The sequence below is a fragment of the Carassius carassius genome, chromosome 19 (genome assembly GCF_963082965.1).
Source record: "Carassius carassius chromosome 19, fCarCar2.1, whole genome shotgun sequence".
In the NCBI taxonomy this organism is placed as follows: domain Eukaryota; kingdom Metazoa; phylum Chordata; class Actinopteri; order Cypriniformes; family Cyprinidae; genus Carassius; species Carassius carassius.
The window spans coordinates 1,790,756-1,809,136 of NC_081773.1; the positions used below are offsets into that span (position 1 = coordinate 1,790,756).

Consider the following 18,381-nt stretch of genomic DNA (forward strand, 5'->3'; position numbering starts at 1 on the left):
TAATTAATAAATCAATTCTAACAATACCAATCTATATTGCATACAGGTATAGGTTTCTGTTAACCTTTCAACAGCCATCGGTTTCCTTCATCCATATCTCATCTGAATTGAGAAATCAATATGCACCATTTCTTAATCAGTGTTAACATGTGTAGGCTATATTAATCAAGACAATATGTGATTGGCATGATGATGAGCACCAAATCCATTTCTGTGAATGAAACTTTTAGAGCACCGTTTCAGATCTAGGAGTCTTAAAATCATTTGACATTTTGATCCAGTAGCATTTTCATTGAGGAAAAAAAAAAGTCTTGGAATGTTTAATATAATCTCGGCTTATTTGATTTATTTGAGGAAGTAAGCCTACAATAAATCATTTTAAGGCTCGGCAACCTGTGTGAGTAGACTGGTTTCTAAAAGGTAGGCTACTTTCATTATAATTATTGTTTGATTTTAAACACATCCACTTAAATAATCCTTCATGCTGAAATGGTTCTTTGTTAAGGTTCTGTTTATTATTATTATTATTAATAATAATAATAATAATAATAATAATAATAATAATAATAATAATAAATAATAATAATAATAAGGTTCTGTTTCCAAGGAAGCTTGTCACCCAAAGAACCGAAAGTATTTTATTATTTTTAAAGAAAAGAGTATCACATATAGGCTATATGAGACTATCTAAGCCAATAGCATATTCGATTTAATTATTGTTTTAATTTATGATATGAAAAATCTGTTTCAAATTTTTTTTTTTTTTTTTTTTTTTTTTAATGCTAGACCTTACATGATGCCGGTGTTGATGCTGAACTTCCCTCTGTCTCTCCTCCAGTCAGCTTGACTGTGTGTGTCTGCTGAATCAGGAGCAGTTTTTCTGAGAGTGGCAGGGCTCTTTGGATTGAGGACTTAAACACTGGGGCTGATGGCGGCTTCCTCCTCCTCCTCCTCCTCCTCCTCTTCTGGCGGAGATCCGGATCCCAACTCGACAAATTTACGGCCACCCTCCTCAAGTAGGTCCATCACCGATAAACCGCTATTTCACTCCGGCTATTTGCTTTGTGGCCAACGCCATTAATCTTGTCGCTGAGGCGAGAAAACGGCGCTGTTCGCGACGCGTCAGGAGCAACAAATCACCGCAGCGTTGAGCGCGCGGCGCGTCGGACCCCCGCATCACCCAGACAGACCAATGCCGCTGTCAACATAGGGGATGGCCTTTAAACACACCTGCACACAGGCAATTAGTGAAGACAGACGAGCAGCCAACTCTGATCCGACATTAGTTTTCAGATGCACAGGTAACACACTATTGTTTAAAATGTAGGCTTGCTATTATTAAAATTTAGCTATATATCATTTTTGTAATTTAAAATTAGATATTAGGCTACTATTATTAACATTAGCTATTATTAAAATGTATTAGGTAGTAAGCTGTCATTTTTATGTTGCAGGACAGTTTTATAGCTTCAGTTGTAGCCTACTTCTTTAGGTAGCCTATATTTTTGTCATCTCGGTCCAAAGGTAAAAACGGGAACGAGTCTGTCTGTCCAAGTGTCTAATCACATGAAGTCTAGCCTATCTATAATTGTAGGCCCTCTAAATCGGTACTAATGGCCCGCTGCTCGCTTCAGTGTGTTTCTGTGTGATGGGGGAGGCAAACAGCTCTGTTTATTAATTTCCTTATGGCCGGAAGAAACATGCTCTTCAAAAATTAGCCACGGCATATTGTGACTTTGTGTGTGTCTGTAGCTGCGGGGTACATTTGCTCACATACATCCTGGGCTCTGTTTTCTTTATTTTTTTAGATTAGCAATTTTAGATTTAATTTCTCACATTTCTATTCTGATAGCCTTGAATTTTTTTTTTTTTTTTTTTAGAATTTTCAAAAGCATAAAATCCTCGCTATTTGTTAAATTCCATTGCTCTATTCTTTGAAGTGTCCTATATGACGTCTTTTCAAAACAAGATGTCAATAAATTCGTCATGTAGGCCCTCATTTAAATTGTGAAATGTAAAAAATAAAATAAAAATAATAATAATAAATGCATCAGATTTCAAGATTCGCTTTATGTTTTCGTGCCACGTTTATCAGCCAAGCATGCCAATTATTTACATCAAGTAAATCAGAATTGCAGTTGAAATAGAAAACGATTTAATGCACCTGAGATGAAAAGAGGAGAAGGCATTTGGAGAAGAATGGGACGGGATGCTGGGAGAGATAATGAGCTGCTGGTCAATGGTGCTGAACTCATAATAGCGCTGCTGAGGGTTTGGGCCGAGGGGAGGGAGCTCCTCATCTACCTCTTGTCCTGGTTTGGCCTGCATTAATGCTGGATTCTGTTCAGCTGCCTGCCACATTAATTTCATATTAGGAGCATAAAGGATGGTGCATTTACCGCTTGGGTGCATTTAGAAAGAGCTTCAATTGTATTTTGTGGATAGGCGGGGACCATATAATTATCGCTTTATTTGCCAGATTACTTAGAGATTTCGCCGTTTTCTCCCCGTAGACTATGACTGGAGTGGAGTCGCTCATGGATGCACGAGGAAACTTGGAATGAAGATATGTGGTAAGTTGAAAAAAAAAGGCTAAATATAAAAAATTAAGCAGTGAATATGACGGAAGAGTTTCATGGTTTGCAGCCCTGAAATAGCTACTACGCCAACTATTTTGAAAACCACCTGGCACTGTGGTGCATAATATGTCTGTATTAATTGCTTTCTAACGAGCAGATGTGTCTCATAGCGCCCCCTTTTGGTGGTTTCTGCTGGTCACCTAATTGACCGTCAACAACAGCAGCAGCAATTACCTCCATTATGTGCCGATGAATGGAGGAGAAGACTGAAAACGAGTTTCTTTTTAAAATGAAAAATTTTAAGGGGTGAGTATATAGCCTATTGGACTTCGCTGAAAGACTGAAGATGCACTGCAGTTAACAGACAAAACAAAACCAGAACAGCCTACAGAATTTGCTTGAAAAATGTTGCTTTGCTTAACCATGTAATTTAAAGAAAATCCGTTCGGTTCGTTTATTAAAGATAAAGCTTTCCGATTGTTTTAGTCCGGCATCGAGTTGAGAGGTGAGCAGATGAATCTATGTGTGTCCCGAGAGAATTTCTGCTCAGTGGAGATCTATTAAAGCACAATCCGTCAAGCCTCTGTTTTGCAGCGATAACACAAATCCTTTACATAACGCTTACTGATAAGAGGTGATTTCAAAAGAAATAGTCTTTCGTGAATTAGTCGCGCTAAATCGGTTTATGGTTGTTTCATTAGATACAGACGAATGGGAATATAAATAGTAAGGGTCGAATATAAATAAGATTGCGTATAAAATGACAATGTGGTTTACGGAGTAGGCTACATAGACGCTATATATATATATATATATATATATATATATATATATATATATATATATATATATATCCTAGGTTCATCTGGCATACTAGAAATGTGGCGTGGTAGAAGAAGAGCCATCCACCGCTTGAATGATCCCATATCAGCTGAAGAAGATGAGGATGAGGACAATGAGAAAGCTGCAGAAGACAAAATATAATAATCTGCAGTGGTGTTGATGTGCGGATGGAAAGCTCCTGCTACTGTCTCGATGCAGGGTTTTTTTTTTTTTTTTTTGCTGTGCTGTGCTGTAATAATTCCTCTGTAGCCTAGCAGTGTGATGTCAATTCTGCACTCAGTTATATTTTGCTGTTTGTTGTTTTTAAACGAAGACTTAAGCTACAAAAAAAAAAAAAAAAAAAAACTGTTTAACTGTATTTATTGTTATGGCTAATAATTGTACATGTAGGCTAAATGGCATCTATAAACTGCGGTATGGTCCCTGTCATGACGAGCATCAGCTGCGCTCGTGCCTGATCTCTGTGATGTCGAGGGTTTATTTACAGTCCATCTACACCCCTGTGACACTGAGGTCATCATGTGATGGTCACCTGTGTCATGAGCCGGACACTGCTCCGAGAAGACCTTTAAAGACACTTCATCTGTGTCAAAGTATGTGCTGCAATGTTTGGAAAAAACGAAGGCCGCTCATTTCAGTCTTCTTCTCTGTGTAATAATACAGGATTTTTGCAGAAGAACAATAATGTGGACGACAAGAGTCGAATTGTCAGGTTTATTAACGAACAGCAGCCCAAGAGCATTTTAACACGGGACAACGCGCGAGACGCTCGCTTCAGACGCGCAGAGACGGACTTCTCCAATCTGTATGCGCGAGGTGAGGGACAGTCCCCCCCCCCCCCCCCCCCCCCCCACTATTCATCAGGCTCGGCTTTTACTAAAATAACTTTATTATTAAATGTGATATAGGCTACGTATAGAATATAGGTTATAATATAATTTGCAATGGGATTCATATTACATATTTTTTCTGATATGCAGTTAATTATGTTTAGAATTAGGCTAATAAAATGGCTCAAAAATTAAAGCAGTAAAGCAGATTGATGTTAAAACAAACGATTGGTCTGGCCTACGTTTTACATAGTTTGCCTGCAAATAGTTTGTCAGTAAATGATTAATGACATTTGTGTAACATTATTTTTTATTTTAAATATTCTGCTTTCCACTCATACAAAAAAAAGAAAAAAGCTTGAATTATTATGATTTTTAAATGTTTTTGAAGGAAGCCTTTAATTAGACAATTAAACAAAAATGAAATATTATTAAATTGTTATTTATAATATTATCAAAAATTTGTAAGTTATTTTAAATGTGATTTATTCCTGTGATGCACAGCTGTATTTTCCCCATCATTACTTCAGTCTTCAGTGTCACATGATCTTCAGAAATCATCTCATATGTTGATTTGCTGCTCAAGAAATGTTTCTTATTATTATCAATGTTCAAAACAGTTGTTTTCATTTCTTTTCTCTCTTCTTTTTTTATAAAACATACCCCAGACTTTTGAATGGTAGTGTATCATTTTTGACATTGTGGGAATACTTTCATTTAAAAATGAAAAGAAAAATATTTTGATCAAATAAATGCAGCCTTGGTGAGCAAGAGATTTCTGTCAAAAACATTAAAAAGAGAGAAGAATCTCTCTTTCACCATGCAGCATGTGTAAATTACCTATTTTTCTACGAATGAAGGAAACTGTAAAAACAAGCAGCAGTTTGATTGACTGATGCATCTTTGTAACAACTGTGGTCACAGATCTGCTTCCTGCTAAGAATGGCGAGGAGTATACGATGCAGTTCCTGCTGGAGGTGGTGGACATCCTCACTAACTATGTGCGCAAGACCTTCGACAGATCCACAAAGGTGCTGGACTTCCATCATCCGCACCAGCTGCTGGAGGGAATGGAGGGCTTCAACTTAGATCTGTGTGATGAGCCCGAGAGTCTGGAGCAGATCCTGGTGGACTGCAGGGACACGCTCAAATACGGCATCCGCACCGGTGATCCTCACCTGCTCCTCCAACTCAATGAATGCTTCAGAATCTTATAGTGACACACGCTCTTAAAAACAAAGGGGCTTAAACAATTCATCACAGCGATGCCGAAGAAGAACCATTCTTTTTTATAATCCGAAGCACCTTCGTTTGCCACAAAGAAGCTTTTGTGAAAGAGAAAGGTTCTTTATGGAACCATTTAAACAAAAAGGTTCTTCTATGGCATCGTGAAGCACCTTTATTTTTCAGCGTGCATGCATATGCAGTGGTGTTAGTGTGTCATCTTCTTTCCTTGTCTGCAGGTCACCCAAGGTTTTTTAACCAGCTGTCTTCAGGTCTAGACATCATTGGTTTAGCTGGAGAGTGGCTGACTTCTACTGCCAACACTAACATGTGAGTTCCTCCTTCCTTCCTTCCTTCCTTCCTTCCTTCCTTCCTTCCTTCCTTCCTTCCTTCCTTCCTTCCTTCCTTCCTTCCTTCCTTCCTTCCTTCCTTCCTTCCTTCCTTCCTTCCTTCCTTCCTTCCTTCCTTCCTCCTACCTTCCTTCCTTCCTTCCTTCCTTCAGCTTTGTTGTGTTGAGTGAGGCAAACAATTTGACCTAATAAGACAATTCAGCAGTTTACAATTTAACTTTATATTTAACCTATTTATGAAGTGTTATGGTACTTGCAAGATGGAACTAAAAGAATATTCTTCAAAATCTCTAATGTTAAGTATTAAACATCAACTATTAATTTAGTCCAAACTGCTTAATTTATAGCCTCAATTCAAGCCTTGACAGATCATTTTAGCTTTACAACTGCTACAACTGATAAAATGATAATAAAATAGATTACAATATTAAAATCTGCCATTGATTTGTGGTTGAACATTCAATTTATAACCACAATGTGAAAAGTGGTGACCTGCAAGTATTACCTTAAAGAGCTTTTTGTGCCTGATTTAGCTGGTAACATACAGTTTTTCTGGTATATCTTGATGTAAATTCGAACCAGTTTATTCAGACACCTTCAACACTTCTCGCATTATCACAGTTTATTTGCTATAGTTTTAGATAATGTCAATAAAAAACTCAGTTAAACTGTGTCAAATTCATCTTGATCATGTCAGAAACTTTAATAGAAAGGTATGTATGCATTTGATTGAATAGCTGGCAGCTTTTAAATTTAAGAACACAATTAATACCAATTTTGGTCAACGAGTAACTGAGCCATGCTTAATTTGGTTCAGTCTGTGGCGTAAAATGGTTGCATTAGCAATTGTTGGGGATTATATTTGGCACATTTGGCTTTTATTGTTAGTGTGATAATGGAGAATATGGAGCTCATATTTGAGGAGGAAAAGTCGAACAAAACATGCAATTTGCTGCAGTTTCTAATATTTCTAAGGCCAAAAAAAAAGAAAAAAAAAGCTGACAGCTTGTAATATAAATCAATGAGATCTTTATAACAGATTACTTACACAAAATTCGTATAAATATCAGTTATCACTCTACATCTCCCAATAATATGTTTTTAGTAAGATGATAATTAAATGCTTAGTTTATGATCAAACCTCAGTATTTCTGAAGCACACTTAAAACTGATGTTTTTGATACATTTCAACATGCATTTTCTAAAAATGATGTATGGCTACTCAAGCAAACATAAGTTAATTTAGGCCTGTAATTGTTCATGAAATATTACTAAATATAAACATTATTCTTATGTTTTTTGTTTTTGTTTGTTTTTTACATTTTTACAATTATACAAAAATAAATTTTACTTGCTAAAAAAATAAACTTTCAATCAGAGGGATACTTTCCATCAAATGGATCATGTGTGTAGCCAGTCTTTTAAAAACTATAGGGCTGCATTAAATAAAATAAAAAATGACAGAAATCAAGAAAGGTATTCAAACTGGAGTAATTTATTTATTATATTTTTTTAAATAAATAAAGAGCATTCAGATCTGTACTGTATGGACTGTGTGGTTGTATTGTATTTACCCAACAGCTATTCAAAAATTTAATTTGTAAGAGATAATGCACAAAAAAGCATTACTATAAATGGACTTTTGACTAGAAAACCTGTGACAACTAGCCCCGGTCTCCCCAGTATATGATTTCACCTTCTCAAGCTTGCACAGGTTCACGCTGTCTCTAAATTATATGTCAGTACTGTTTATATTGATTAGACAGAACTGCATGAGCACTTGACATTTGCATGTACTAATGAGCTGCTCATCATCACTAATCACCGTGGATGATTATTGACTGGCGCTAATAGGCTGAAGATGCCTGCAGTGGGGTTCCTCCCATCACAATGTTTCAGTGATGGACTGAACAGACTGACATGAATACAGAGAGTTAGTGAATTACCTCCTGCTGTCAGGACACTCATTAATGTGGGACAAGTAGTAACGAGGTGTGTGTGTTTACAGGTTCACATATGAGATTGCTCCCGTGTTTGTACTGATGGAACAGCTCACCCTGAAGAAAATGCGAGAGATCATTGGCTGGCCAAATGGAGAGGGCGATGGCATTTTCTCACCAGGTGTGGTCAAGTAAACAACCGTTGCTGATATTTATATGGCCATTTATGTTAACAAGAGGTGTGTGGTAGATTGTGTACAAAAGCAGACTTTTGATTATGTTGATAAAGGCCTTCGAAATATGTGCATATATGTACATATCAGATATGGTATAGTAAGCTTTATAGGGCTACTTACAGACCTATTGGATTGGTGTGTTCTTGCAGGAGGAGCGATCTCAAACATGTACAGCTTGATGGTGGCACGGTATAAACATTACCCTGAGGTTAAAATCAAAGGCATGGCAGCGGCTCCCAGACTGGTGCTGTTCACCTCTGAACATGTAGGTCATGTACACGCTCTCTGTCTTCGCTCTCCTTCGATACGCTGTTAGATGCTGAGCCTGAAAGTATTCCCAATATTCTTAAGTTATCACTTCGAGTGCATTGTTCCTATCAACTGTTTCTGAAGTCAACCCATAGAATAAAAATAGGACAAAATATCAACATTCTTTCATTTTTAACTCATCCGTGTCATCAAACACATAAGAAAATGTTTTGCAGTATATCTTGGTTTTTCTTTTTCATGCAATGCATGCAGCAAACTCCAAAACTGACTAAACAAGCACCATAATTGTGTATTATATTGTAAGATTTCTGAAACCATATGCTAGCTTTTTGTGAGACCATTTCATTGTAAACTTTTTCCTTTTGCTGCATCTCTCACATCTCATTTGCATGCATTAAACCGATCTCGGTACCTTGACAGATCAGTGATGTCAAACCCGGTGTAATGTGTCTTGATGCACAGTATTTGAATGTATGCAAATGCAAATGAGATGTGAGAGTTATGCTGGCTGGTGCTGCTTTATATGTCTCGTCTGTCAGTTTAGAAGCTTTGAATGTAATTATACACGCACAAGCCCCACCACTTACCAGTCCATTACAATGTTGTTCCCAGAGTCACTACTCTATAAAGAAGGCCAGTGCAGTGCTGGGTTTCGGCACAGAGAATCTGATCTTGCTGAAGACAGATGAGAGGTAAGTGGAGGCTCTCTGTGTCTGTGGACTGTCTCATCAATGAAAGTCTGTAACATTTGCATGTTTTGTTAGAGGTAGAGTGATTCCGGCTGATCTGGAGGCCAAAGTCATTGATGCCAAACAGAAGGTGAGTCTCCAGTGCACAACCAAAAGACTTCAACATCTTATGAGACTTTTGTGTTTAAATTGCATCTTTGTATATAATCCAGTCATGAAATTACTGTCACAATCATGCACTCCTTCAAACACAGTCATTTAGACAATAATGCATAATCACTTTCAACAGTTTTCGTCTATTTTTTTTTTTTTTTTACAGCTCCGATAACACATGGTTTTGTAAGGTAGAATTAATAATGCTTGAACAAAATATATACTGCACAGTCCTGCATTCACACCTTTAATTTCTTGCACTGCAAACTTTGATGGAAAGCACATTGGACTTCTAAAGCTAAAACTGTATTGAAATGGCAACATTTCTTTAATATCACTGTTTAAAATTATAGTGCAGTTGATCAAACATGGGTTTCATTTAAATAATATTTGTTTCAGAAGCATTTCATGAGTTTAGTTTGAAAGATTTAGTTTTGAGCGACTCTTGTGCATGTTATCTGGTGAAATGGTTTTGTTGCGTCTCTGCTGTCCAGGGGTTTGTGCCAGTGTTTGTGAACGCTACAGCTGGATCTACAGTGTACGGAGCCTTTGATCCAATCAGTGAGATCGCTGACATCTGTGAGAAATACAACATCTGGCTTCATGTGGATGTACGTTTGTGATTATCATTATTGACTTTAACAGACTGATTATGGTCACACTCTGAATAAGGTGCATTTAAACTGATGGTGTCAATGTGTGTTTTAAGGGAGCATGGGGTGGAGGTTTGCTGATGTCTAGAAAACACAGACACAAGCTGAATGGCGTAGAGAGGTATGGTGAATAAATTACACTCCAGGGGCAAAGGATTGGTCTGAAAAGAGAAGACATATATTAAATAAAATCAGCTTGCTTCATGAGTACTATGTGGGTGACATAACATTCACATAGTAGTCTTAATTTGATAAGAAGAAGCTATGTAGTAATGTTTAACACTTTGTTGTTCAGTCTTGGGGAAAAGAAGTGAGCTTAATTGTATTAAAAGCCCACTTGTAGGGTACTTCAACTCTTAAAATTATATTTTAGGAAAACTGTACATGCAGATAATATTGACACTTGAAGTGCACTTACATGGCTGTTTCGTAACCCACTTAAAAGTCTTTTAAAGACTGCACTTTTAAAATTATGTCAAATTAAATATTTTTGTTTTTGATGTGTTTTCTAGTGTCAATTGCAGTTAAAATGGATTTGTTTTTTGCTCGTTTGTTTTTTCATTAAGTTTATACAGCTGGCTACAAATGTTATCTTCACACTGCTGACAAACAACATAAAACAAAAATACAAGGATTTTCCAAAAGTGGGGGAAACTTCATATTTCAAATGTTATAGTGGTTGCTATACACCTGCTAAGCACATACTCTATTATGTTCTTATCTCTTTAACCAACTACACATGTGTGAACAGTGTGTTCTGATCAGTGTTGTCTCTGCAGAGCAAACTCTGTCACATGGAACCCACACAAGATGATGGGCGTTCCACTACAGTGCTCCGCCATTTTGGTCCGAGAGAAGGTAAGAGAGAAAATGAGAAATGGGGAAAATAAATTAGTCTGAATAGTAATAGAACAAATTAAAATTCAGTCATAGAATTCAAAAAAAGCTGGGTGAGAACAAGAGGAAAAGAGAGGCAGAGAGACAAAGAATAAAAAAAGAGAGAGAGCTGCTTGTTGACATGTTGTTATTATGATCATCTCCACTCACTGTGTGTTTTCAGGGTCTTCTTCAGGGCTGTAACTCCATGTGTGCAGGATATCTCTTTCAGCCGGATAAGCAGTATGATGTCACCTATGACACAGGGGACAAGGCCATACAGTGTGGCCGTCATGTAGACATCTTCAAATTCTGGCTCATGTGGAAGTCAAAGGTGTGTGTGCACATCCATTAGATCAGAACCTCAGTGCTTGATAATGTGTTACTTGTGAATTAATCAAATGCAAGATACAGAAATCATGGTTTTACTGCAGTGATGAAAAACAAATCAGATGGATGGATGGATAAATGAACAGTTGGACAGATGGTTAGATGGATGAATGCATCGGGTAGACGGATGCATGAACATTTACATGGATGGATGGATGAACGAACGAATGAATGAAAAGTAGCAAAGGGTGGATGGATGGATGGATGGATGGATGAACGAACGAACGAACGAATGAATGAATGAATGAATGAATGAATGAATGAATGAATGAATGAAAAGTAGCAAAGGTGGATGGATGGATGGATGGATGGATGGATGGATGGATGGATGGATGGATGGAAGGAAGGATGGATGTATAGTCAAAGTCAAAGTCACCTTTATTTATATAGCGCTTTAAACAAAATACATTGCGTCAAAGCAACTGAACAACATTCATTAGGAAAACAGTGTCAATAATGAAAAAATGATAGTTAAAGGCAGTTCATGTATAGACAAAAAGTTGGATGGTTGATGGATTAATTGATAGATGGATGAATATTTGAATGACTTAAGGATAAATGGGTGGAAGATCAATGGTTTTATGTATGAAGTTATCGATACATGAATGGAAAGAAGAATGGATGGATGGATGGATGGATGGATGAATAGATGGATGAACAGATGGACGAAATGTTGGATGGATGATGAATTAATTGATGAATGGTTGAATGGATGGAAGGATGAACAATTAGATGGATGATGGATGGTTAAATAGTTGAATGGATGATAGATAAAGTAGTGGAAGATAAATAGATGTACTATATGTATGAAGGGGTGGATGGATGGATTAATGGATGGATAAATGAATGGTTGGATTCATGGATGTATGGATGAATAAATGGAAAGATGATGGGATGGTGGAAGACTGGTTGGATAGATAATAGATTAATAGAGGGAAGATTGGGTGGATGAACAGTTGGATGGATGAATAGTGGATGTATGTTTATTGTATTGTAATCAATGTTAATCCAGCTCAAAGATGTGTTTGTAGAATATCAGATGTGATGTTATGGATCTGTTGTCTTCAACAGGGCACTATAGGCTTTGAGAAGCACATTGACAGATGTCTGGAGCTGTCTGAGTATCTCTACCACAAGATACATAACCGAGAAGGATATGAGATGGTGTTTCAAGGGGAGGTGAGTGAAAACAATCACATACTAGTACTATTCAGAGTCAAGGTTTCTTTCATAACTTTTTAATGATGCCCTTATGTCTGTTTCTTAGCCCCAACACACTAATGTGTGTTTCTGGTACATTCCTCCAAGCCTGAGGCTTCTGCCAGATGGAGAGGAGAAAAGACAACGACTTCATAAGGTAAGTAGATACTCACACACTTTCCTTCTTAGTCATTTCATTTAACCAGTAACCTTAAGTTTATGTCCTTTGAATTATATCTAGGTTGCTCCCAAGATCAAGGCAATGATGATGGAGTGTGGAACAACAATGGTGGGCTACCAGCCTCAAGGCAATAAGGTCAACTTCTTCAGAATGGTTGTCTCTAATCCGGCTGTAACCAGGTCTGACATTGACTTCCTGATCGATGAGATAGAAAGACTGGGGCAGGATTTATAGAGTGCACAGGGTTGGATATTCAGTAGATGTTAGTAAATTCTGTAGAAATATAGGAAATGGAGAAGATGTTTTGAAGCAATGTATCAGCTGGACATTCCAGAGTATGAGACCAATGAGATGCTCTAGAATAATGAACCTCTCTGATGTTCTAGAATGTTCCACTAAGAAACTGGACATTCCAGAATGCAGAGGTGGTGAGCTCTTAAAGCTATAATTTCATAATGAAGGATCAGATTTCCTCCTATGACATTATATGACCTCTCTTCTTCCCTTCCCCCTGTTCTCTTGTCTCCTGTCTATTGTGTTCTTTCTATTGTAACACTTATAAGGTTCCCTTTCTGGTTAACTACATTTGTTGACATGAACTGACATTGCCAAAATACTTAATGCATATTTTAATCTTACTTTGTTATTTTTAATATTTACAAATGCATCTAAAATTATTTAATGGACCTGAGCTAACTTGAATTAGCAATGAGCAGTCGTATATTTATGAACTAAGGTTAATAAAGATTGATAAATACTGTTATATTATAACAGTATATTATATATGTTATATTAATAAATAGTGCAAATACTTTGCTCATTACTTAATGTCAAATACTTGATCCTGATTGACTAAAGAATGTTTTAGAGTTTTACACTGAAAACTGAAAAGCTGCATGTCATTCTCAGTAGTGAGATGGTGGCGTTGCTGTTCTTGAAGCCGTTAAACTTACAGTCCTTGCATCACCACCTAGGTGTGCATTATTTTCTAATAATTCAAGTGTCCATTTTCAATTATTCAATATTCAATTCATTAACTCATATTAAGTGATGAAACCTTTTTGTAGAGTGTTACCCTTTATTTTAACAGGAAATATCATACTATAGAGCACAACTGTACATTTAAGAAATGTTCATGGTTCAGTTCAAATTAAGCTCTATGACAGTGTCTGTGATAAAAAAAAATTTAAAAAAAATTGTCCCTTTCTACAAAGAAAAGAAAATTGTTCTTACAGTATTGCTTTCTCAGTGGACATTTAACAGGCAAGGCATTGGAGTAGCAATACCTCACTGTATTAAAGTCACAGTCACAATTACAATAGAGAAACCTGCAGTTCAAATATCATAAGATAAGCACTTTATTAAAAAACTGAGACTGACTTTTTTGTTTTGCTTTGCCCCATAGACATCCACTGTAAATGCATTAGACACAATATTTTTGTACAGACTGAGGGACATAGAGCATCATTTTTCAACTGTGAACATTTCCTTTAAAATCCAGAACTAATCTGAATTCTTGATAAAAAAAAAAAAAAAGTATAAGAATATACAGTAATATACCACTATCTAAGAGCCATCTGGACCGTCCATGTGATTGCACAAATGCATAACTTCTTAGCTTTTATGTCATGAAGATTAACTGAAGTATGTACCATTGTACCAAGTACTGTATTGACACGCTGTGTTTTTAGAATTTATGACTCTTTGTGTAAATTGTGATTGTTTGTGACAAACATATATCACATAGTTTTACAGTAAGAAATGTTTGAATAGTGGTAAAGATATTATTCTCTCCAAGTATTTTCATTTGTATTTTGAGATACAATATTAATCTATATTATTTAAAACAGTGCATTAGAGATTTTAATTCATTTATCAACCAAAGACATAAAAAATTAACTCTGCTACATTATATGGCCAGAAGTATGTGAACATCCCATTCTAATGAATGGATTTTGCTATTCCAGTAACTCCAGTAAAGAAACATTTCAATGCTACACCATAATACCCGTCTAGAGAAGCGGTGGTGCCCAAAACAGGGACCACATATGGTTTACTAAGTCTGGTGGGGAAGACATTGACAGTGAGCACAAAGCCCAGACGTGAACCCCACTAAGAACTACTTTTCCAGACCCCCTCACCCAACGTCAGTGCCTTTGGCCATATAGTGTATCTAACTTAGTTTAAGAAATGAATGTCTATCCTAAGATATCAATATAACAAAGCATTTTCTAACCATAGTGCAATGAATGCTGTAGTTGAGATTTAGTCAATGGTGTTCATGAATTATTATAAAAAAAGGAACTTTAAAAAGGGAAGAAAAAAATCTAAAATAAAGTCTCTTAGCTTTTGTTAAGAGAAATTCACAGCGACGTCACAGCGATGATCCTCCAGAAAGGGGAATGTATTTTATTAGCAGCTATATTTGTAGTATTAGTAATTAAGTTTAATTTCTTCAATATAGACCAAACACAATTTAACATTCCTAAATCAACAAACTATGCTAATATTTTGTGGATGCTTTGCTTACTTTAGTCTGCACATTAGATGTAAAGCTAATGATCTCTAGCTTGAAGTGCCTGAGTGTGTACTAACTACAAAATGTGCATTTTAACTGGCTTGCAGTACTGTATGTGCAATATCACTGTTCACTGTTACCAGTAGAAATAAACACTCAGCTTGAAAAATCTTGGTTTATTTTGTGTGTTTGCATAAAGTAATCCACACCGCTCCAGTCCATCAGTTAATGTCTTGTGAAGTGAAAGTGAAAGTGTGTGTTTTTTTTACTTTAATCTGTCACTTCTGGCCAAAATAGGAGTCCATAATCCATAATATAACCTTTTCTCCTAGTGAAAAAGTCCATTCCCTAAGTTTAGAACTGTTTTGGACTGATTTTACTTATTTTACTGTGCATATTTCTCTCCTGATTCAGACGAGATGACTTTTTCACTGGAGAAAGTATAACGATGATTAATGATGGATTTGTTTCTTACAAACATGCAGCTTTTCGTTTCACGTGATGTTAACTGATGGACTGGAGTGTTGTGGATTATTGTGCTGTTTTTAACAGCTGTTTTGACTCTCATTCTGACGGCACCCATTCACTGCAGTGGATCCATTCCTGAGCAAGTGATGTAACGCTACATTTCTCCAAATCTGTTCCTGAAGAAACAAACTAATTTACATCTTGGATGGCCTGAGGATGAGTACATTTTGCAGCAAATTTTTATTTCTGAATGAACTACTCCTTGAACATATAATAAATGCTGGACTCTACCATATAGGAAAAAGATGGGTTTCTTCAGTGCATCGAACAAGCACTGTGGTGAGGTCATCATTCATTGTAATTGACAAAGAGGCCACACCACTCCATAAGATTCTGGATTTCCATGTTCCAGCTCATTTCACAGGGATTATCTGTGCATTTCACAGCCATTGGATATAATGTTGAGGCACAGCTGCAGCATTAAATGCAACTCTCTAATCGAAATGCAATCACTACAAAACGCACCATTACCTTTGCAAAAAGCTTCTTGTGGCAGATTTCAGACAGTCTTTCTAGAAAGTATTTTGCAGAAAATGAAAGTGATTTGCCTAAGGACAGGGAAAAGAGACTATCGTCTTATACCCAGCCTCTCTTTCCTCAGTCTCCTCTGTCACTTCTCATTTCTCTCATTAATATCCCTGAACAGGAGTTTTACTGAGTGATCGCAGCAGTGAAGTGTTTCCAGTCCAGTTTGCATATTATTTACCTCTTTAAAGATATTTATCATAAAAGCCTTCAGACCTTGTTCACTTTCATGAGCAAAGGCGGCCTGTGGGGAGCCATTTTTTTTAGCATCCTTTTATCTGGGCTGGGTTAATGCAGGAAAAAAGTATAGGTCGGTTTTTTCCTCTCTCTCATTTCAAACTGGGTTTCATCCTGCTGCATCCTGATACAGTGTGATTACTGGCATTGCAGAAGACATGGAAAACAACAACAGCTTTACATTTTTAAAAATAAAGCCTCTTATTCTAGTTGTATAATAAGGCATTGTAGGCATATTGAATAATGTTAGCTCTTTGACAAATTACTTTGTTCCTCTTTGTTCCTTTGGATAAAAGCATCTGCTAAATGCATGAATGTAAATGTAAAGGTTCCAAAAACAGGGTTTCACAGTGATGCCATAATGATATATGGACATCAGTTAAAGAATTGCATGATTAATGGTATGTGTATGTAATGTCAATTAATTCTCTGTTGTTAAAACAGATTCTTTATTTATCTTCTCTCTCTGTTTGAGATTCCACTGATACACCTTTAAGTGTAATTTTCCCATAATGTCAAAAGGAAAAGCCTTGTGAAAGCAGCCAATAGTGCTCTCACTTACTCACATTATCTTCACAGTCCTAGCAGAGCTCTTCTGCACCCATCCAATCCAATTACAAGCATTATTAAACTTAGAGCTGCATTGGAAAGAATAAGATTGGCTCTATTCCCTCACACACACACACACACACACACACACACACACACACGTCTCAGGTGTGTGCAGTAGACTGAGAAAACCAGCTGTCTGCTCTGTCTTACTCCATATATACTGTAATGCAGTTTGCTCTCACACACTTTTGCCATTGCATAAGATGACCATCCAAACCAAAACAGATTGCTGTGAAACCACTTTACGGTTAATGTCTCTTTTTGGACGATAAGTAGCGCAATTTTCTTTGAGGTGCTTTTGAGTACTGTGTAAATGCAATGGTGCATATGGTAATCATGGTCAATCATGGTGCATATCAAAGCAACTTGGCATTACCATCTGACACTTTGGCTGTATCTCAGACAAACACACTTCCTATTCATACTTAGTTTATTTAGAATCTAGTTTGATTATTAGATATGTGAGGTTGATTTTGCTGTATGGGTGAAAAGCAGTGCCCATCTAAAACGGGTTTGTGTGTGTGGTGTTAGTAAGTCTCAGATTGGGTTCTTGGTGTTTTTAAAATGTACAGGGCCCGGTTCCCCGATAACGCTCACTCTTAGCGCGCTAAGAAGACATCGAATGATATATCTTACCAAAGTTGTTGATGTTTCTAAGTGTGTTCCCCGAAGTGTCCCTTAGGAAGCTTCTTAGCACGCTGCCTCTTACGTCCGACGTTACAAGAGCGCTGTCCAAAGTCAGGGTGCTGAATTAGTTGGCATCGATTGCTCATAAATTGATTTTCCACTTCACATGAAGGTGCATTACAGCGTTAAGAAAGACAACACGTTCTATGCAAATGAAACATTCCTCAAATTATTACAGTAACATTTATTTTAACATACTTTAAGTTATCAGTAGAATATAGACTATAAATTAAATTATCAAATGGTCAGTAATATGTTCACAAGATTATGGCTATGTTGTGATTATATGATTAAGGCTATGTTGTGACGGCTAGACGAACCGGGTATCCCTCGCTAATCATCCACCCTCCTTATCCCATTGTGCCGCTTTTTGACATGGGTTTAACGACTTATAATTGAATATATAAATTATATAATACACTTTTATATTAATGGTAAGGTACTTTACAATCAGAATTGATTGGCAAGCAGCTGCAGTTACTTCTGTTTAATGCGGTATTGATTGCAATTGGTTTATGTTTTTAATAAAAAAACAACCTATCTACAATGAACAGAGAGAGAGAGAATTAGATACAAAATATGCTGGGGAAGCAACGTAAACAAGGGCACCAAGCTTCTCGTCAGAGAAACTTGAAGTTTTGCTGGACCTTGCCACCAAGTCGAAGATCACACTCCTATGGTCCACTATAACGTGCATGTTTATGGTCGTGTATCCCTTTCGCGATATTTCCTCCCGATCAATCACTGATGGATTGGCGATAGGGATGAGTGTGCCATCCACCAGGATGTAATACCCGGCATGGCGCAGAAGGGCGTTGGTGACTGTGTGGACACACCTCCACACCGAGGTCTTGATTAGG

General features: G+C 36.9%; 1 protein-coding gene across 1 annotated transcript; it reads left to right on the forward strand.

Annotated features, from left to right (window-relative positions):
• Positions 1-838: 838 nt before the first annotated feature.
• On the forward strand, positions 839-14,484 carry LOC132094848 (glutamate decarboxylase 1-like). The gene is made up of 16 exons (XM_059499478.1): positions 839-1,016; positions 2,514-2,573; positions 4,086-4,238; positions 5,177-5,419; positions 5,716-5,806; positions 7,835-7,947; positions 8,152-8,267; positions 8,885-8,964; positions 9,037-9,091; positions 9,609-9,725; positions 9,824-9,888; positions 10,547-10,625; positions 10,828-10,977; positions 12,105-12,212; positions 12,301-12,390; positions 12,475-14,484. The coding sequence occupies exons 1-16, from the start codon at positions 929-931 to the stop codon at positions 12,646-12,648; spliced, it is 1,782 nt and encodes a 593-aa protein (XP_059355461.1). The 5' UTR covers positions 839-928; the 3' UTR covers positions 12,649-14,484.
• Positions 14,485-18,381: the final 3,897 nt, after the last annotated feature.